The sequence below is a fragment of the Odontesthes bonariensis genome, chromosome 2 (genome assembly GCF_027942865.1).
Source record: "Odontesthes bonariensis isolate fOdoBon6 chromosome 2, fOdoBon6.hap1, whole genome shotgun sequence".
Lineage (NCBI taxonomy): Eukaryota > Metazoa > Chordata > Actinopteri > Atheriniformes > Atherinopsidae > Odontesthes > Odontesthes bonariensis.
In genome coordinates this window covers 8,728,768-8,748,781 of record NC_134507.1, presented here as the reverse complement: position 1 = coordinate 8,748,781, position 20,014 = coordinate 8,728,768, and the positions used below count along the sequence as shown (strand labels likewise).

The 20,014-nt window shown below is 43.1% G+C and overlaps 1 protein-coding gene across 1 annotated transcript in view; it reads right to left on the bottom strand.

Annotated features, from left to right (window-relative positions):
* Positions 1-1,294: 1,294 nt before the first annotated feature.
* Positions 1,295-20,014, bottom strand: part of wdr11 (WD repeat domain 11) — a 58,442-nt gene continuing 39,722 nt past the window's right edge. The window contains exons 17-29 of the mRNA XM_075475715.1: positions 19,073-19,179; positions 15,800-15,914; positions 13,527-13,698; positions 13,256-13,364; positions 12,048-12,110; positions 11,682-11,747; positions 10,556-10,736; positions 8,781-8,876; positions 8,038-8,203; positions 7,644-7,741; positions 7,252-7,397; positions 4,571-4,650; positions 1,295-3,153 (exon numbers count right to left, since the gene is read on the bottom strand). Coding sequence (XP_075331830.1) covers positions 2,951-3,153; positions 4,571-4,650; positions 7,252-7,397; positions 7,644-7,741; positions 8,038-8,203; positions 8,781-8,876; positions 10,556-10,736; positions 11,682-11,747; positions 12,048-12,110; positions 13,256-13,364; positions 13,527-13,698; positions 15,800-15,914; positions 19,073-19,179 — 1,602 coding nt within the window. The 3' untranslated portion in view covers positions 1,295-2,950. The remainder of the gene's footprint in view (positions 3,154-4,570; positions 4,651-7,251; positions 7,398-7,643; positions 7,742-8,037; positions 8,204-8,780; positions 8,877-10,555; positions 10,737-11,681; positions 11,748-12,047; positions 12,111-13,255; positions 13,365-13,526; positions 13,699-15,799; positions 15,915-19,072; positions 19,180-20,014) is intronic.

Genomic DNA, 20,014 nt, shown 5'->3' with positions numbered 1-20,014 from the left:
TGTCGAGAAATTACAGTTGGATGGAACTCAAAGGGAAGGTTGTCAATTTAAAGCCACGGCCGGTTTCAAAGCAGCTCAAAAAGACATGAGTGAGAAACGAGGAGTGGAAAAACAAGCTGCAAGAAATCTCAGAAAAGAAAAAAAGGAAGGGGCAAAGACGGTGGGTTTTTCGGTAAGCTGTGCGAGCAGGCTTGGGCCTGCCCACCCGTTGCAACAGCAATCTGTCAGCAGCACAGCAGAACATGCTCATGGGAACTGGCTGACCTGCTGTACTCCACTTGTCTATACCACACAGACAGCACACTGTTGGCTTTGCCGCTGCTCGATGCACACAGCAGCCTGGTTCAATGGCTACTTGTGAAGCCCAACACCAAAAGTACCGTATACGATTGATTTGGAGTTGGTTGTAAATTCTGGCCTTGTGCATGAAACAGTGAGGGCCAGTGATTTCCATCTGCCGAATGAACATAAATGCTGCTCACAGCTCTGGTTCTTAACACACTTAATCTTGTGTTTCTGACACCGCTTTGCATCCTTTTTCAGGAGGAGGAGGGCACTAAGGAGGTGAAAGCCAAGCAGCAGATGGAAACAAGTCTTTCAGGAAATTAGTGGTGGTGGTGCAGAAAGTGCATGAATCTGCCAGTTTTTAGAGTAAGAAAAGCAGAAAAGAAGGGGTAAAGCATATGTAAGGTGGAAAAGGGAGGTGTGAAGGGTTGCTGGATGGAAGTTGCTTTCAAAGCTAACTGGGTGGTAGTCGGTGTATAAGTAGCAGCCCAGAGTAGAAAATCTGTCGTTAGGCTCTGCATACTGATGACCTGGACGTAACGGCTCTCCGGCAGTTATTCATCAGGCCATTAAAGGAACACAAGCAAGTCATTTGTGAGGCCTGCATGTTCCAGACTGTTTTTCTTCTCTTTGTGCGGAGCTTTGAGCAGGGGAGAGAGAAGAAACAGAATTCACGTCAATGAATAAATCCGAGGCGGTGAAAAGAGTGAAAACGGTTAGACCTGGGCAGCGAGCAGAGGCCAGCTGTTGGGCCTCCGACTGAGCAGAAAAGAAGTAATTAATTGCGGAAGTGGCTCACGCAGGGGCTAATTCACTTTTAAGGCAGTTTGATAAATGAATGAGCATTCAGATTCTTCTACCTGGGTTGAAATCAAAAGAGGATCATTAGAAAGGACAATTAATAAAACAGAGCTTTTGCGGAGCGCCACAGTCCCTTTGCCTCCTATTAAGTGACAAGAGTGCCCTCTTGTGTCAAGATCTAAATATTGGAAACAAAACACCAAAAAGATAAGCTTAAAGTTGGAATTTATTGCCATCAATATATACATATATCTTCTTTTGCTTGTAATACAGCTTAAAGCATTGGGATCACTGTGTAAACAATGAACATTAAAGGAGATAAACTTTGACACCGGTCTGATGATTTATCTCGTAAGAAAACATACAATTAAAGTCACGTCTACTTGCTTGGATTTTCAAAGGTGTAATTTTGCAGTACAGCATAAAGAACAGCAGTGTGTGCCTAATCATCAAGTGGCAGATCAGTACGCTTTGCTTCCACAACAGATCAGGATCAGCATCAGGAAGACTACACTTAATCATCTGCTGGGTTGCGTGACTCCTCGCCATTTGGGCGATCGTACAGTTAGCGGGACAATGTGAAGAGGGACCATACAGGAACAACACGAAGGCCCGTAAAATAGGCCAGGGTTACCATAGTGACGCTGCCTGGAATTTTTACCGTCACACAGAAGAAAACAGCACAGACGTGTTTATGAAACACAACACTAGGAGTTCCTGTGGATGGAGTAACTCTCTCGTTTCAGCACATCTCGTCGCACTACAAGGCAATGATGTCAAAACGAGGCAAAAGTCGAGCAAAGGAGAGGCGCCAGCGAGAGTAAACAACTTCAGAGTCGGGTTGTGAGATCGTGATGAGTGACAGTGGGAGCAGCACAGATTATTCCATGTTTCAGAGGTCTGACGAACACATTTTAATAGCTCTTTTTGTATGACGCACACCCACGCATGCACACACACACACACACACACACACACACAAGAGAACAACTTCAATATATAAACATCAAAGTACACAGATAAAGTATAGTTGAAGGTCTTCATAAAAATAGCACATTAAAATTTCCTTTGGGATAATCGGAATGGATCACCGTACACCCAGTATCTACCCAACTGTGTAAGCTAATTAAATGATATGACTCAGGTGGCTGCGCTCAGATTCTGCTCCTCTCTGGCTGAAGGGAGATAACACACTGATAAGTGTCTAATAGGTGCCGGGTGGCCCGGCTATATAATCTGACTGCCATTCAATAATTATGGCTAGAGAGGCATGTGTGACAGCAAGGTTTGGTCAACCACTTACAAAGCACTGCCTGATGTGGATTGAATTCTCAGGTGTATCACGTGTCTCATGTTTCTGTTAGAAGGATACTTCAACGAGGTTCCATCTCGATTTTAGAATGTTTTGGGTTCATTTAAAAGTGCAAAAATCAAATCTTGGAATCAAGTCATAAAGAAGCCGTTTCAAATAAAAACATGGAGACAATTATTTGGGGATAAATACTCAGTGCCATTTCTCATTTCAGGAACATAAAGGCAAATTAAACCTGGAGAGCCACAGCAGTACTTTGAAATTATCAATGAGGCGTAACAAGTAACCGTTAAAAAAAAGAAAGAAACAAAGGATACAAAGTGTTTCTTGTGGGGTTTTTACATGCATATACACATGAGCACAAACACGCACTGGTTACACCACACATTAGAAAACATCAACCCCAGGGAGGTAACATCTCAAACTTCCTCTTTTTCTACTGATGTGAAGATGACGTTGGTGATTCTCCTGGATGCTGTCACAGGCCTCCTTTGCGATGCTTGAGTTACTGACCTTAGACTCAGACCCCTGATTTACTCTTCACCCTGGAGATCACTCTGTGCCCTCTTGTCCCAGCTTCACTTCGTCTTCGCCGACGCTGCCCTCTGGCACCGCTCCCTCTCCTTGGAACAGCTCCTCCATCAGCTGCTCCCCGGCGCTGCCGGCCCGCGACGCCCACAGAGCGGCGCCCTCCCGCAGGCCCAGCGCGCGTAGCAGCCGGGCGTACTCCAAAAACGCAGCCTCAATAAGTTTATGTGCAGATGCGGGTCAAGGAAAAACCCCAAACATTTCAGCGTGGCACGGAGCACACAGCACTTTGTGAACGTCACAAAGGGAGGATTTGCTGCATGGCTGCAGCACTGATTTCACTGGCTCTGAATGAAACAACAGCACTCAGCCTATTCCACGTTATGTGACTGGTTTGTGACAGTGCTGATGAAGATTAATTGGCCACAGACACTAATGTCTCTGCTTGTGCCTTGACCTAATTGTTAGGAATTAATCAGATGCCTGCAATTAAGCAGTTATGCAACAAAGATAAAATGAGAGTGACGTTACATCATTTGCATCCAAAATCTTGCTCTTCGGAAATTTTTACTGAAATACTGCTCTTACAACCATCACTGTGAGTGTGGTCTGGCCCCCACCTTTCCACGTGGAATAGTGTTTTAAAGTGGATAACTGCTTTCATAGGACAAAGGCATGTAATCAGTGCCTTTTTTTTTTAATCAAATGGGTTACACATAAACTTATACAGTAACAGTGGGACACGACAGCACGCCTCACGATTTGAATTAGTCGGATACAAAAAAAAAAAAAAAAAAAAAAAAAAAAAAAAAAAATCGATTCAAACTACCGGCAGAGAAAACAAACTGTTTTTGTTGAAAGTAAAGTACGCAACGTAACTGATGAGAATTACTGTCAAGAAGCAATGCAAAACGCAGGAGCAGAACAGTTTTGATTTCCCACTTCTGAGGAACAGTGGCTGCAACACAAACTGAATTTGGGTGGGGATAAAAAATGAGGAGACTGTTTATTTCTATTCCAAGCCTGGAGTGTGACAGAAATCCACTGCAAATCCCAGCCACCCACTGAGTGAGATTTATGATCAGCAGACAAAGAGCCAGAATTGAGTCTTTTCTCAGTGTTTGAGTTGATAGTCACATTAAACCCCCTTAATAAGCTGTGAAGCATAGAAAAATCTTTTTTCTTTATATCTATATAGATATATACACACACACACACACACGCACACACACGCACACACACACACACACACACATATATGTGTATATATTCATTTATATATGGTTTCACCTGTAAGTGGGAATATTGTGGCTGGTGCATATAAAACTGAGACTATAACTAAATAACAAATGTAAAATTCTCTGTCCAGCCAACATTCACTACTTTTTGTTTGATGCATTTGTGGTTAGGTAAGACGTGACATGTGTTTTAAGCATAAATTTGTAATCTCACTACCTAAGCACTGTGACCGTACTGTGGCTATGGCCACAGAGATGGCGACCATTTAAACTGACCTTCATGGAGGAAAAAAGCTTCCTGCTATAAGGTGCGTGTCTGTCACAGAAATGGATAGACCCAGCAGTGGAGCCAGCTCTGGTTATAAATGGCTCTCTGAGCACAATAATGGGTTCTGAGAAAGGATATTTGAAGTGTCGTTGGCCTCCATCACCCCATATTTCAGACAGGCCTCAATGAAGAGGGCGGCGCGATCAAAGTGCCTCATACTACCCAGGAGAGGGAGAGAAGAAAAGGAAGAAAGACACAGGCAGGAGGGGGTTAGAACTATTGCCAGAAACCAGCATCATCCCTGCCTTCATGTCTGTGATCCTGAAGCATACATCAACCCTGTGGCCCTGATGGCTGTCTAATTCCCGAAGAGAGCTTTTTTTGATGCCAGGAACATCTCAGAGCAAGAGCTGTCAAGAGGGAGAACCAGCAGCTGATGGATGCTGAGGTAAGAGGTACAGGGTCAGTCCATACCAAACACTGTAATGTGTCCTTCAATAAACTTCGGGAGGAAAAGGAGAAAGAGAAACTTAGAGACACTCAGGTGTACTAAGGTGAATATATGTCAAACAATAAAACTTGACTGTAAAAAAAGGAATGTCAATTTAGTGAATAAAATGCGAAACATATTTGGATTAATGGATTTGACTGGACAGTAATTAAACAAGACTTGTTAAGGTATTATTTTTTTGTGATTTTGCATTAAAAGCCATGAACATCAAGAGAAAAATAGAAAAACTCCTATTTGGAATAGATGGGACTTTGTTGAAAATGCAAATTAAAACATGAATGCAGAGATGAGGAAGTCTAATTAACCAAAACTTTACGCACAACAGAACAGAGACGTAGCAAATGGTGAAAGTGAAACATTTAACTGTTTTGTGAAAAATAGTGGCTCATATTGAATTTGATGGGAGCTATATGTCTAAAAAAATTGGGAGAAGTGAAACAAAAGGCTGGAAAAGTAAGTGGTACTAAAAAAGCTGGCTGAACATGTAGCATCCGTCAGTAAGTTACATCAGTGTGTTAGAGCATCTTAAAGAAGCAGAGTCTTTCAAAGGAGAAGATGTACCACAGCTGGACATCTTCAGGCCCTCAGGCAGCATGGCATCAAACAGACATTACTCTCTCATGGAAATCATCGTATGGGCTCAAAAACTCTTCTGGATATCATTGTCTGTGAACACAAGTCACCATGCAATGCAAAAATGCAGGTTGAAGCTAACACATACCAAGAAGCCATCTTCTCTAGGCCAAAGTTAAAGGAGCACTAGGTAGCATTTTCACCTAAAATTATAGCCTTCAGGAGTTTAACAAAGGTTAAACAAGTCAATGGTAAGCGAATGAAGCCTGTCTCGCTCCCAACAGGGGTCTGTATGCTGAAAATCCCATATGTAACTTCGGCAGGAGCGACCCGCTTCTGAAGTGTCGTGATGCGCGAGAAGAGTCGTTTGTGTTTACGGCACTTAGCTAGGTACTGTATGCTAGCTGTAGTTGTAGGCTATGTGTTCGCTTGCGTTGAAGAGCCAACACCAAGTGTTTCATATTCTGCCTTTCACAGACTGAAAATGAAACGTTCGATGTTGGCACTTCCCATCTTTGTGAAATTTCTCCAAGCGTGATCTTGTTCATCTACCATAGTGATCTGCGTTTTAGATCACAAAGAGACAGGTGATGACGGTGCTCTAATTCCTCCTGAGTTCGAGACGTAGCCTAGCTTCAGAAATACACGGACTGACCTGATTAGAATAAGAATAGCGTTTTGATCCGAACAAGAATTGTTGTCTACTCTGCGTTTATTGCGGCGTGTGTTGGTAGTACCTGCGCGCATCTGTCTAAGATGTAATTTTTGTAAGTGTCTGGTAATACAAAGGACTCACTCCACGAATACACGATGATGAGGGAAGAATCCCATTCAAGATCAGCAACAGTCCATCCATACATCCATACATCCATTATCTGCCGCTTGTCCAGGGATCGGGTCGCGGGGCAGCAGCCTGAGCAGAGAAACCCAGACGTCCCTGTCCCCGGCCACTTCCTCCAGCAACAGTATTATAGCATATTATCTTGAGTTCTCTCTTCAGAAAATCTCTGATTATAGTATCTTACGTGGGCAGTCTACACTTGTGAATCAGATGACCTAACTGCACTGACTAAATAACACAACGGCAGCATTCGCCACGATGTTTAGTTCGTGGGTGTGTACAGGTGGGCATTTTTACGACAGTGTAGAATTTCAGTTTGACCAATAGAGATCGCTATACTGCCGCTAAACTACCTTGTATCCCTTTAATTTAAAACGGACTACGGGAAAGTGGCTGTTCCGTAGTCAAACAAATGGAAATTTGAAACTCTTTTCACATATCATGGAAACCTGATCCTCCCGCCTAAAGAGGAGAGGAACCACCTGATGTGGTATGGGGCTGCATTAGTGCCTTTGGAACTGCTAACATTCCCTCCTGGAAAAGACACCATCAATGCTGAAAGGTACGTACAGATTTTAGAGCAACGTACGGTCCCATCAAGACAACATATCTTATTCATGGCAGGCCGTGCATATTGCATGTAAAAAACACACCCTGCACCAATTACAACATGGCTTCGTAGGAGAAAAGTGCAGGTGCAGGACTGGCCTAGATGCAGTCCAGACCCGTCACCAATATATTCCCGTCACACTGTCAACGTCTGATGTGTCCAACATTGTATTGGAAATGAAATTTGGTTTGTGAAAGGTATCATTCTCGGGTAGACAAATAGGGAATAATGAAGGGTTTACAACCAGTACTTCACAACAGCACTAATATGGAGCTTGTTCTCACCTGTTCAGCATCTCTCCTACTTTGTGAAAGCAGCCCAGGGAAAGCAGCACCAGGATGGCTTTGGATTTGTGGTTGACCTGTGGGGAGCACAGGTGTTCCGCCCAGCGCTTCAGCACGTCCGCGCTCTCGGCTGGACTTAGCCGAACCTGGAAGCCCACAAAACGCACAAGTCACTGACGCCGTTCGTCTTAGTGAGGAACTTGCACGTAACGCAACAGTGTGAGGCTGCTAGCAGGTGGGATCTTCTTGGCGACAGCTCATAGCGACACAAACGTCGACGTTTAATTTCATCTGCAAGCTTAACACCCAGCATTGATAGCCCTCGCAAAACTATCCAAACACTACGCTGTATCTGATGTGTCCTGTTGATGGCTGCCGTCATGCTGAGTTACCTTTGCCAGCCACGCGGCTCGGTTCCACTCCCCGTAGGTCTGCAAGTAGCGACAGGCGTCTGCTGCCTTGTCAATCAAACACAACAACTGAACTCCCTCTGAAAAAACAGCAAAAGTGGACAAGGTTTGCACATGTATGGTGGAGAAAAATTCTTTAACAGCAGTACCACGATTTAATTAAACACTGCTGGCAAAGCCCACTAACTCAAAGATCTCTCAATAATTAGTTCCAATTTAAAATTTACAAAAACTACAATCAGTTACTGTTGTTTTTTTTCAGAAATTAAACAATTAGTTAGATCATTTGAGGCGGCGGACACCCACAGGATTAAAGCCGCTTGTGCCCAATGAAACAGTAGGTTGCTAATTGCTATCACACATACAGTAACACTACCTGCGAGCTTGCCATTAGCGATCATGTTGGTGGCCACCAGTTTGATTGTAGACTGTGAGGGGCCGGAGGAGGTGATGGTGGTCACTAAGCAGGCCTTGAGGGAATCACAGTAGTAGCTGGGGTTGTCTGCACTGGTCTCCAGCAGTAATTGCACTGCCCTGTCCGTCTGAGAGCCACAACAAAGTGAAGACAGTGTAATGACTGAGGTAGCAGGAAGAAAACAAGGCATTAACACCGCTGGCAGGTTTCCGCTGTGAGAGAACAGAGGAGAGCAGAACTGCGAGGGGAAATTATGTTCATTATCGTGCTTTTCATCTGGTGTAGATGAAGGCTCAATCTCATGCTGGGGTCAGCACAGGCTGCCCTCTGTCTGTCTGTCTGAGTGTTGGATGACTGCATCTCCAGCACACAGCGTCCTGATTGCAGACTGTGATTAGAGTGAGAGCCGTGACATCGAGAGAGGAAGGAGGAGAGGTAATGCCTGTCCCCGCGAGCTGAGGTGCTGGGGAAGGAGGAAACAGCATTCACTGTCCTCAGCACTGATATGATCCATTTAGGATTTTGACCATCTATGTTAAAGAGGGTGAATATGTGTAAGGCTCAGGGAGAAAATGAGTGAGACCTCGTGCATGCATAGGTTGCAGCAAGCCAACTACAAAACACATTCACATGTGATGAATTTCAAAGCCCTGTAATGCATCTGAACAGCGATTTCAAATGTCACTCGCAGATGCAGTGCTTACCTGACCCAGCAGGAGGAGCTGGTCAGCACATTTCTTGGTGTGCTCATAACTGGAGCGCTTCACCTCCTGCAAGTGAACCCGATCCAACTGGAACTTCTGTTGAGCAGGGAAGGTGAAGGAGCAAGTTAGTGTCCACTTTACTTTGGTTTTGTGTTCCACATGGCTTCCAAACATCAACGGTCAAACCTCATGCACGTGTGGGAGACGCAGCGTAGAAACGCGCTGGTGCACATGGGACATGGGAAGACAATTGTACAAATGGAGAGTCCAGAGATGGAGAATGTAATTATAAAGCGTTTAAAAAATTCAAGAGGCTCTCTGGTGACAATGCCTCCTACACTGGTTTCATTACTGATGGCTGTTTCCTCATTATTTCATTAGATGTTCCCTGATGGGAAGCTGCTTTTTCTCCCCCCCCACTTCTTTTCAGCAAATGATCGGGCACGTAACATGGAAACAGCTGCTAAAAAGAATTACGATTTAAAAAAGGACTGGAGCCGGAAAATGTGAAATGGGGGGAGAAATAACAGCGCAGCAGAACATGAGTTACACAGGCTGTATATGTGAGCACTTCTATGTATAATTATTACAGAGACGACAAGTTCTTCTTTTTTTTTGCACATTATAATGATGAATTTTCCCCCAAGTCAAAGTCCTGGATATAAATCTATGCAGAGATACCAAATGAGTTTTGTAACCAGACCTGCGTGCTAGGTATTGCAGCCCTGGATATAAGTCATTACAGTCGGGCTACTGTCACTAAAGCAGCTTTATGACCACAGGAACTAAATGTTGCTGCAGAATGTCTGGGTAGCTCCTCAGAAGTCATAACTTTGTGATCACTGCATGGGCCCTCATTAAAAAGCGGTAGACTCTTCACAAAAAACAAACCAGAGCAAGATCTCCCCCAAAAAAGAAAAAAAAAAAAAAAGAGAAAAAAGCTGAAAAAGCACGAAAAAGAAAAGAGAGCTACATGCTTATTTGAGACTTTTTAATTGGACCTCCTCTAGCAGAAATTAGACGGTCAATTTACACTCTGCAAATTGAAAACATCTCTTCTTCAGAGACTAATCATGTTCCTACTTTCCACTGGAGGGAGGGAGGGGGGACGACACACTTTTGCTCAGAACTGTATTTCCACTATTTGAGTAATCATCACAAAACAATTAAAAAAAAAACAAAAAAACAACTCTGAGCAAATGACAATCAGCAAAACAACGTCGAAAACCTTCAACGGCTTTGCTCACATGGTACTTTTCTAAAACTCTAAAGAACAAACCATTTTGATAATCATAGCTGAAAAAAAATGAAATATTCTGAGTATAGTAGAAGAGCCTTGGACACTTATCCAGCTGTGTCATCAGCAAGATGCATTGATTTGAGACAACACCGCACGAACCAGAGAGATCTCTCTGTATAAATGAGTTTATCCATGTGAAGGCCAGAGCACTTGATGGAAGTGTTGGGGGAATTAAATGTTGTGCGGGATGAAATGAGAGATGGATTTAACATCAAAGGCCTAAAAATTGCAAGTTGAACGGACCTTTGGGAGACAACAGAGGGGATACACAATATTACTAGAAATGGAATTTGTGACAGGAGTTATGTTGACATTGTGTGTGACGAGGGACAGAGGTTTGTTGTGTTCATTTACATGGTGTATGGCTTTGGATGAATCCTTTTTTTTGTTAGATGTTTACCTCTGGGATCATATCCACATTTGTCTTTATTTTCTCATCTAAAGACACTTTCTCTTGGTCTCTTATTTCACTGACCTCGAAGTAAGAACTCTCACACAGGACGTCGTGGCAGATGTCCAGATGGTTCTGAGGTGACGGCTGGGCTGCTTCACTTCCCTCGGCGGTGGACACACTTAGCTGACGAGCCTGTGCAAACGACTGGAGGTAGTGGGAGGCCACTGTCCAGAAGTGAAGATCAGACTCGTCCCCGAACAGCCTGCAGTTTCACCACAACAATGCATACGCTGGGTTTAAAAGGGGGAACGCTCTCTCTGGAGTAATTAGTCACACTGTGCCGTCTCATATGTCAATGTGTCTTTCTTAGTAGTATGCTCACTAATGACCACAATTCCTGTATCTTCCAGCCCACGCCTTGCTCTTTCAGTAAGCTCTCCTCCTCCTCCTGCTTCTGCTGCTTTTTCTTACATCGTTTACTTCCTCAGAATCCTTTAATATAACTGCACAGGCACACGGCTGTTGCTAGGTTACCGTACGGCATTAACAATGGCACGGAAGCTTTGGATGGCCAGATGCAGAGACATCTTCATGGGCTCTCTAAGGAAATATGGTCACAGTGCTCAGACAAAAAAAAAAAAAAAAGAAGAAAAAACTTGCTAGCCTTGGAGTTTTCAGATAAATCATGCCTTAAATAACAGGATGAAAACTGGGGAAGCATTTCTGCTCAGACTGGCTGTTCTAGATTCGTCAGACACTCGAGGGAAATGAGAGCCGAAGCAGAAACGAGATCAGAGTTGCTGACATCAGCTCTCATGTCAGGATGTTTTGTGGAGCAACAGATTACCACAATCCTAACCCAGCAAAAGCTCGTCTTCTGGCAGCCAATTTGAATGATTTACCAAAAGTTACAGTTTACCTTTGATCTAATTATACCAGGGTGTCCAACTCAAGTTAATGATCTATTTCTGGCTTTTGTATGCATAATTAGTTTGATTAAATATGGCATATTAAATCAGTAGTTGCAGAGCAGAAGGAAGAGGGTGTGTTTTAGTTTTGGTTTCTTTACATTTATTTCACAGTAAATACAAACTCCTGTTTGAACCTTGTCTGCATGCACTGTCTGACAGGCGTAGCGGTAATCCCTCATGACAGTACAATCTGCACTTCAAAAACAGTGGAAACACCACGCAGAGCTGTAACTCACCGTGAGACCAGGAGGCAGCGCTGCAGAAGACTGAGCTCCGGGTCCTGTAGCACACTCTTCATATCACTGGGGTGCCAATCAGAGACAGACAATCAGAATACAGCCAGAGCCAATTACGCCTCTCAAACGCAGCGCGTACAGTGTGGCTGTTGTTCTTACCCCTCAGCACACAGGCTACATGCGCTTTAGGCTTGCGGTTTAAACATAAGGCACCCTGTTTGCAACCCAAACGTGGCACAAATATGTAGACAAACATACAAATTGCACAGATATCAAGCTGCTGTTTGCATTATGACCGTCACGTTAAACATTGTAGTGTGCGCTACCATTTAGAAAGAGAAATAGAAAAACAAAATAATAACTCACTTTGACAACGAGTTGAGCTGCTCCTGGATCAGGCCTTTAATCTCAACTTTTTCACTGTAATCTCTGAAACGGAGGGATCAAAGGCATTAAAATGGCCGCTTTCATGTTTTCCAGAAATGAAACCTGTCCCCATATTAAACTGGAATTGGAGAACATGCTTGATCTGAGAAATCTATCTGCGGTGTCAGGTAAAGTCTATTGTACCATTTACGCTGAGGGATGGCTGATGGCTCACACGGCTAATACAGCAGTCTTCAAAAAAAAAAATAAAAAATAAAAAAGCAGCTGTGTGCAACTGATATACTCAGGACCAAGTAAAATGCCAAAGAAAAAAATTCCTTCGGATGATAGCTTACAATTCATTCAATATTTTATAAACCCTGATTGATTCACATTCAATTCCAAATAAGCTTTAAAATTGTATATATTTCTAAATCAATCAATTACTGAATTCTTAGAAGTCGCATCTAATTCTACTTGATTACATCAAACTACAATCACCCTCTAATGCAAAATAAAATATAGAAAACAGAATATTTTAAGAAGAACGCATTTCAGTTTTATTCACATTTCTGCCCAGAGGAAATAGGGCCTGGACATAGGACTTCTTAATAACTGATAAGGAAGATTACTTTTAGATAAGAAAGCTTAAAAATATCTACAAACCAATTTATTAGATTCGATTTACTGGACAAATATGTTGAGATTGCTGAGGAGGCAAGACTTAAAAGGCGATGGTTCACTGGCGGTGTTAAATTTGTGAGGTGAACAATAAGTAAAATCAAAAGCAATTTATCCTAAAGGAGTTTTGTTCAATCATTAATGCACACTGTGTGGACAGAATGTGAGGGGGCTGCTCTGTTTTCTTTCCAACAACACCTTGTATTAAGGGCAGCTGCCAGTGTTTAGTTCTTTAACAGTTTATAAGTTGGAAGTTTTGAAATCAAAACTTTTGATGAAGAAAAGATTGTCACACAGAAAAGACACTTCTATCGTTCTGACCTCTCACACTGGCTCAGTATATTCTTAGCTCTTATATTGTGTGTTCATACCATGTTGTTTAATTAGTGCATACGCGACACTCACCAAGCATCTCTTCAAAAGTTGTTTGTGCACATACAGAATGTTTTCTCTGTGTTTAAAGGTTACACCGAGCTGCTATTTTCATACACATTTACGCTGATGTGTTTTTAATGGGTGAGACTTACACCTGAGTGATGTCCATGGTGAAGGTTCCGGACCAGGGCTGCAGCAGCAGGAAAGCCTTGAGAGTGAGGGCAGCTCGGGGCAGCAGCAGGTAAGGGCACCACACTGGATCTGTGCGCATTTCCCACAGATAAACAACAACACCATATTAGACCAAGGATTTTGTAACGACGTGCGTCACAGCGCAATGTGTAACCGGGACCTCCATGAGTATCATCCCCCCCCCCCCATCCCCCGTTTTCAGCCTATGACAATCTCTGTTCCCTCGCTCACCAGTGAGATCCTGTTCATCCATGCGGTAGCTAGCAGACTTCATGCCCATCTCCAAAACCCGGACACAGCCATCGTCCGATGCCAATACAACTTTATCTGATGTGCACCAGTCAATGTCTAAAATGCGGTAGTTCACATTGCGACCAATACGCATGCTACTGACCATTTGGACCTGCAAAAGAAGCGAGTTTGGATAGTTAAAACTGTATCCTATATTACCGTTACCTTTATAAGATTTGCATTTACCATCATGATTCAATTTATTATCTCCCACCCACAAACTTCTCTGTATTTAGCTATTAAAAAGGTCACAATAAAAGTAAATAAGACACTTTCATTAGCCTGGGAATTCCCATGCTGCTTTGCACGCGATTTCATTCACACTGCAAAGGCAGCCTGGAAACCACCGCCCTTATTTTTGCCTGAGTTAGGGAACCAATCACAGAACGGGGGGGGGGGCAGCAAGACGATGAAGACATCTATGCACGACACCAAAGCTTGTAGAGTGTTAATCCAACATGACACAACGTTACCGTTCGATGCAGCCTTAGAAAGTGTTTTAAGAGGCTTAGAACGCAAGTTTACTTTTATTTTACTTTTTTTTCTTCTTCTTCCTCGTCGAATTTCTGTCGCTCTACATACGTCATCTGGTATAAGTGATACAATTGGCTATGAATCGCGCGCAAAGCAGCATGGGAAGAACCAGACGCCATTTGATAGACATTCGTAGCGCCCAATAAACGGCTCTAGGCATTCGTAAACCACGCCTCAAATATGAGAAAATGCACACCTAGTTCCCAGACCACCATCTCATCAAGATGTGGACGCGTCAGCCAGGCTACACTTTCATAGTAACACAGGACAATTTGGCAAATGTTTTGCTCTTTGGCTCCCCCTACAGTTGCAGAATATAACACCCCTGTCATAAACCCAAATCTCTGTGGGAGCCCCGCTAATGTACAAACATACACATCGATTTTTTTTGTCATGTCTAAGAGGCCACAAAGACGCTATAAAAAGCTAACAAAAATGTCAAGCAACCGTAAAGCAAATTAAAAGCCATTTAAAAAAAAAAAAAATGTTTTAGCATTTGCAACAAGTAAAGAGAAAGGGGGGGGGGGGGGGGGGGGGTTCACCATCATTCTGCCAAATGCAAAGGCAGAGATGAAGTAAGGCATGCTTTGATACTGGACACAACAATGGTCAACACAGTATGCTGGTGTACTAATGGTGTAAACTAATCTACGATGAATACATCAGGATACAGAGTTAAGGAGTCATTAACGGTCTTTTTAAAAGACATTCTTTAAATCCTCCTTCTCCAGCTTTATAGGAGGCAGCAGTTGGTGTAACCCACCTGTCAATGGGGTGCTGAGGCATTTCAGAAATCTCTCTGCGTTTCCCCTCTATAATGATTTTCTTCTCACCCCTTTCCTGCTCTATAACCACTCCTCATTTCCCCGTGCAACTGGATCCATCTGTTGTTTGGCTTTTACGGCTAGGGACTGAGCAGCACCCGGATAATAGAGCTCCACTGGAACAATCTTCCCTTCGACTCCTCAATTTACCAAATCACCAGTGTCCACGTTAATCTGCTTTTCAATTTTTTAATACTCATTGCATGTGGATAGGCTGAAAAAGGCTGTGGCATGGATACAGCTAACAAGCCAGTAAATAAAAACACAGTGCCCAATATTACGTTACACCAGATGATGAACTGGAGTGCAAACCAGCCGGAGGGATTCTTAACTGAGATTAGACAAATACAGCAGGAACAGAACTTTCTGTCTGATGATGAGGTTGGTAAACAATGTTAAAGAGGAAGCGAGGATGCATGCCGCTTTCAGGCACCGCGATCATCTATACTGTTGCAAATGTAATGGAGAAAACCTGTAATGCTTCAGTATGCACTTACATGCAGCTGCGCTGTAATGACTGCTTGATACACCGGGACAATAACAGGACACTGCTGCTGCAGTTAGAGGACATTAGTTTAATGCATCCTACCACAAAGTCTCTGTGCTTCAGTGAGTACAGTACCATGGAAACCAAATGGGTCTGTTGCAGTAAACCGCTGTAAACTACTGCAATGCTGCAATGAACCCAGAGACTGTTGCAGCTTCTTTCTTTTTTTATTGCAGCTACGCCGTGCAGTGAAGTGATACCTGCTACGATTTTATAAGATGCACCAAACACATAAACAACAACAACAGCGCCGTCGTCACAATGACATATAACTCACAACTGCCAATGGGTGGCGTATGGAGCCTCACCTCTTTGGTGTCCCAGACTTCTGCCCCATCTGTGTACATCACCAGCAACTTTTGGTTGCCCTTACCAGGGGCAAAGCGGATCTTCTTCACCCAGCCCCGGTGCGTTGGTATTCCTCTGAAAACATCAGCATTGTTGCTTATTTCTGGAACAATTCTATTGCTTTTTCCATTAACTAACTCGCAGACTTCCTGTTCTTTTTTTTTGTTTACATTCCGGTAAGGTTGGTTTTTGACACATAAACATGTAAATACATTATCATTGCATAATAACACTATAAAATAAATGAACAATGTAACAAACATTAAAGTGTAGGCTGAGGGCTGTGCACGGATGCCTTCAAATGAAAGCGATTAAGAACACTCATTTTTTCAGCAAATTTTGACCTGAACAAGGCTGTCCACACTGTGAGCGTCATGCGGAATTGTGCTTTGGCAGAAGCCACAGGGGATGAGCTGCCTCTGCTTGGCATGTCTCAATTATGAGGAGGAACAGTGGCGAGTTAACACAGCCATCTTTTATGTGCCGATAAGTCGCAACCCATGTGTCAAAGGGTCTGATGATTTCTGTAGGATTTCACATGAAGTGCTAAACCCACACCGGATTTGGTCACATTTGTCTCATTTCTTAGTTTCTTTTAGGTGTGTTTTAGGAAGTTTGGAAGTTGAATCTTTTTCACTGGCTGCTGCTGGTACCTACAGCGGGAAGAATTTGTCACTTAGCCTCGTTACGATACTTCATCCAAACAATTTTTGTTATCTCAATCTGGCTCCCCTGTGCTGGCCTTGGCTGCCAGCTGCAAACTTTTTCTCCTGTTATGTTATGTAAACAGACGCTCTGCCCTATGTGCTCCCTCCCCTTCCTGAGGACTCCTGTGGAAACTGTTTAAACTTTCCATCGCTTTCAAGGACAATGGCGTGAGACAGTGTCTCACAGATCTACTTGCACACACTCACATGCACACACATGCTCACTGATTAACATATGCAATTCTCACACCTCCTCACCGGTCCCAATGCTGATGTTTTGTGTATGTTTTGCTTTTTTTGTGCTGAGGTTTTTTTGCAATCTCAAACTGTATCCTGGTAAGGGTAGTGTGAAATATGATTTTTTTTCTCCTCCTCTCACCTAACGTGGTACCTTTCTTCTATCTGGCAACGCTCATCACTGAGCTGCATGGCCATGGTCACCCGTCTCCCCTTGTTTTTGTTTTTATGTTGTCTGTCTGGATGGGTGTCCTGGAACTGCTTTTAATTTCCCCCTCGGGGATTATTAAAGTATCTTGAATTGAATTGAATTGAATTCCAGTTCATTTTGGGACTGCAAACTTAGTTCAGAATTTCAAACGGTGAACTATGAACATAACCTTTCACAACTTCCAATGATGATGAATTTGATGTAGACGGTGTGCAAGGAGTGATTTATTACTCGTGGTGAAACGAATGGGTTATGCAGCAACAATTAGGCAGCACATTCTAATCACCACAATACACGCATTGATGAGAGATTTCGTAGAGCTGATTGACTCCTGATAACATTCTGCATTGCCGTTAAGATTCTGCCCAATTAAATATCTGGATACTTTTGGGAGCCACTGGTAGAAAGGTGTAAACAAAAGGACTGCATCTTAACTCATTGGCTGCCATTGACGTCTATAGACGTCAATTTAAATACAACCGTTGACTGCCAAAGACGTCTATAGACGTCAATTGCGTTTTTTAATGGAGCGGGCTGGGGAACAATCTAGCGGAGTTTGTCACTAAATCTTAGGCTTGTAAACACTAAACAGAGAATATACTGGCAAAATTACCCGCAAAGTGGCAGCAGTGCCACTTTGGATGGGAGATGAGTAAAGATCACATACATTGTAGAAGAAGACTGAAGCGGCTTTGAAGCCAATGAGACTAATCAAAATGTTTGTAAACTATAATTGCCAAGATCGGAGAAGGAGAAAATGTCGCCGGCGAGACAAAACAAAAAATTTAGGCAGCTAACGCTCGAACAGAGCCTTCTGTGCAGCAGAAGTAGTGTACCACTACTATCCACCGACAAGATACCCGGGCCAAGCGGAGAGAGTCGTCGGCGTGCGCGTATTTCACCTCAGCGGAGCGCACCACCAGACAGTTCTAATGACTCAGACAATGCTATGCTATCAAAATACCTTCTCAGTGTTGTTTTTGCTGTTTTATGGAAGGAAACTAGCCTGATAAACCAGCCTAAATGGATTGGATGTCTAATTTAGTCTGGCTCCGATCAATGGATACAACGGAACATTGTTGATGAGCACAACCCGTTGTCTTTCAAACCGTGTCTGTGCCTATAGGCCAACGCTCTGACCAATCAGCGCAACTGACTGTGACGTAGTAAGCGCGACAGAAAGCTTTGGTGGGAGGGGACTCTTCCAAAACTGATGCCAAGGCTGAATCAAACGAGCGCTGTTCCATTGCCGCCGCCATCTTTCTTGTTGTGCTTTCGCTGTCTATGTTCGCTTCCACTGCCCAACGTCGCACTGCTCTGTCGTCACTCCCTCAAAACCCCGCACCAGAACCCTCTGCCCCGCCCGCGTTGATTCAAAACACATCTCTGCGTTGTGATTGGTTTAGTTGCCATCTGCCAGATTCAGGGCAGTATTTTCAAAATGAAAAGTGGTTCGATGCCAGACCCAATCGCAGGCAAAACATTTTGCCGTCCAGCAGTTGGCGCTGGTTTTCCAGGCTAGAAGGAAACCACTTTTCAGATGTTTGAGGTGTCACTAAAGCAAAAAATGTTAGCATCAAAGTCACTGTTCTGCTTGACAGGTTTCTTTGCACAAAAAGCTTGTTTTCTCCATTTTTTGGTCAAAAACAGCTGTTTTTGGTGAAACCAACCTATGTTCTACTGTCTATTACTAAAGGACTGAAAATGGTAGAAACAAACTTTTTTTTCCTGATGAAATAAGAGAGTCTACTCTTTCTTTTGGTAATTTCGGTGTGTACATAGTCATAAGACACACTTTTCTGTGGGTCTTGGAAAATCAGTCAAAATACTGTAAAACACTTGGCAGTATGGGTCTCTCTGCACTGAAAATGGCTGGCAGCCAATGAGTTAAAGATGATTTCCATCACTGATTCAACAGCCAACTAATGACTCACTCAATTAATCAAGCACAACATCCTGTAATCCACATCCATTCATCAAACACCCCATTGTGTCCTACAATCCAGAATTATTCATCATCAATTAACAAACGAATCTATCAATATACCGAAAGCAGTATCACAGAAATTAGCTGCTACCTTGACAAACGAGCTTTGAGGTCCCAGAAGTTGAGATTGCCATCCACATCCCCGAGCACCAGGGTGTCACCTTTCCATGCGATGCAGGCGATACTACCCATGCTGCCCTGCAAAAGAGGAGAGGGAAGGTGTTTATACAAAGAGGAAGTTTTAAAGACTAAACGGGAAGAGACACATATGTGTGTATGTGACTGTTCAGAGATTCATAATTCATTCAAGTAACTGATCCAAGCGTTCTTTTTTCACCAATTACAGAAACAGCTGTATGAGTTCTTATCAACCAGCCTTACTTATGAGCTGCTGTAGCTGTTACACTATGAGTGTTGCAGTCTAACACTGAAGACACCTCGGGCCAGCAGTCAGAAGATGACTAGCTTCCATCTAACTGGAGACATACATCATGAAAAATGATGTCACCGTTTACACGTCTGCAGAGCAGCAAAGCCCTTGGTCATGAAAACAGTGCAATTCCAACAGCATTCAAAAAGCCTTCCTTATCTATCCGCTATATATAAAAAAAAGAATAAAAAAAAAATCCTGTTCTCTGGAATTTTATCTTTGAACATGAATCAAGACAGTAAATTGAATTATCCTTGGCAGTTGGGTGGTAAACAAGCGCAGCATCTGGCTTTAGGTATGCCTCAAGACAGAATGCTGATGTGAAGACATTAAGCGCCAGCTCACCCACAGCGTGTGAAACTTTTTAGGAGAGTTTCTGTCACTTTTCTGAAAGCGATATGACAACCTTTTATGATCCTGAAAGCACTGTAAAACCTTTGAACATTTGAGACATAAATCAGCACCCATCACAAAGACACAAGGCTCTAAAATCCACCGGTAAACCTTGAGTGTCCGCGTTGTGTGAGGATGGAGGCAGTGAACCAGCAAAAACATTCACTCCCTTACAAACAAGTCGATACCCAATAAAGCTTTTCCTTTAAT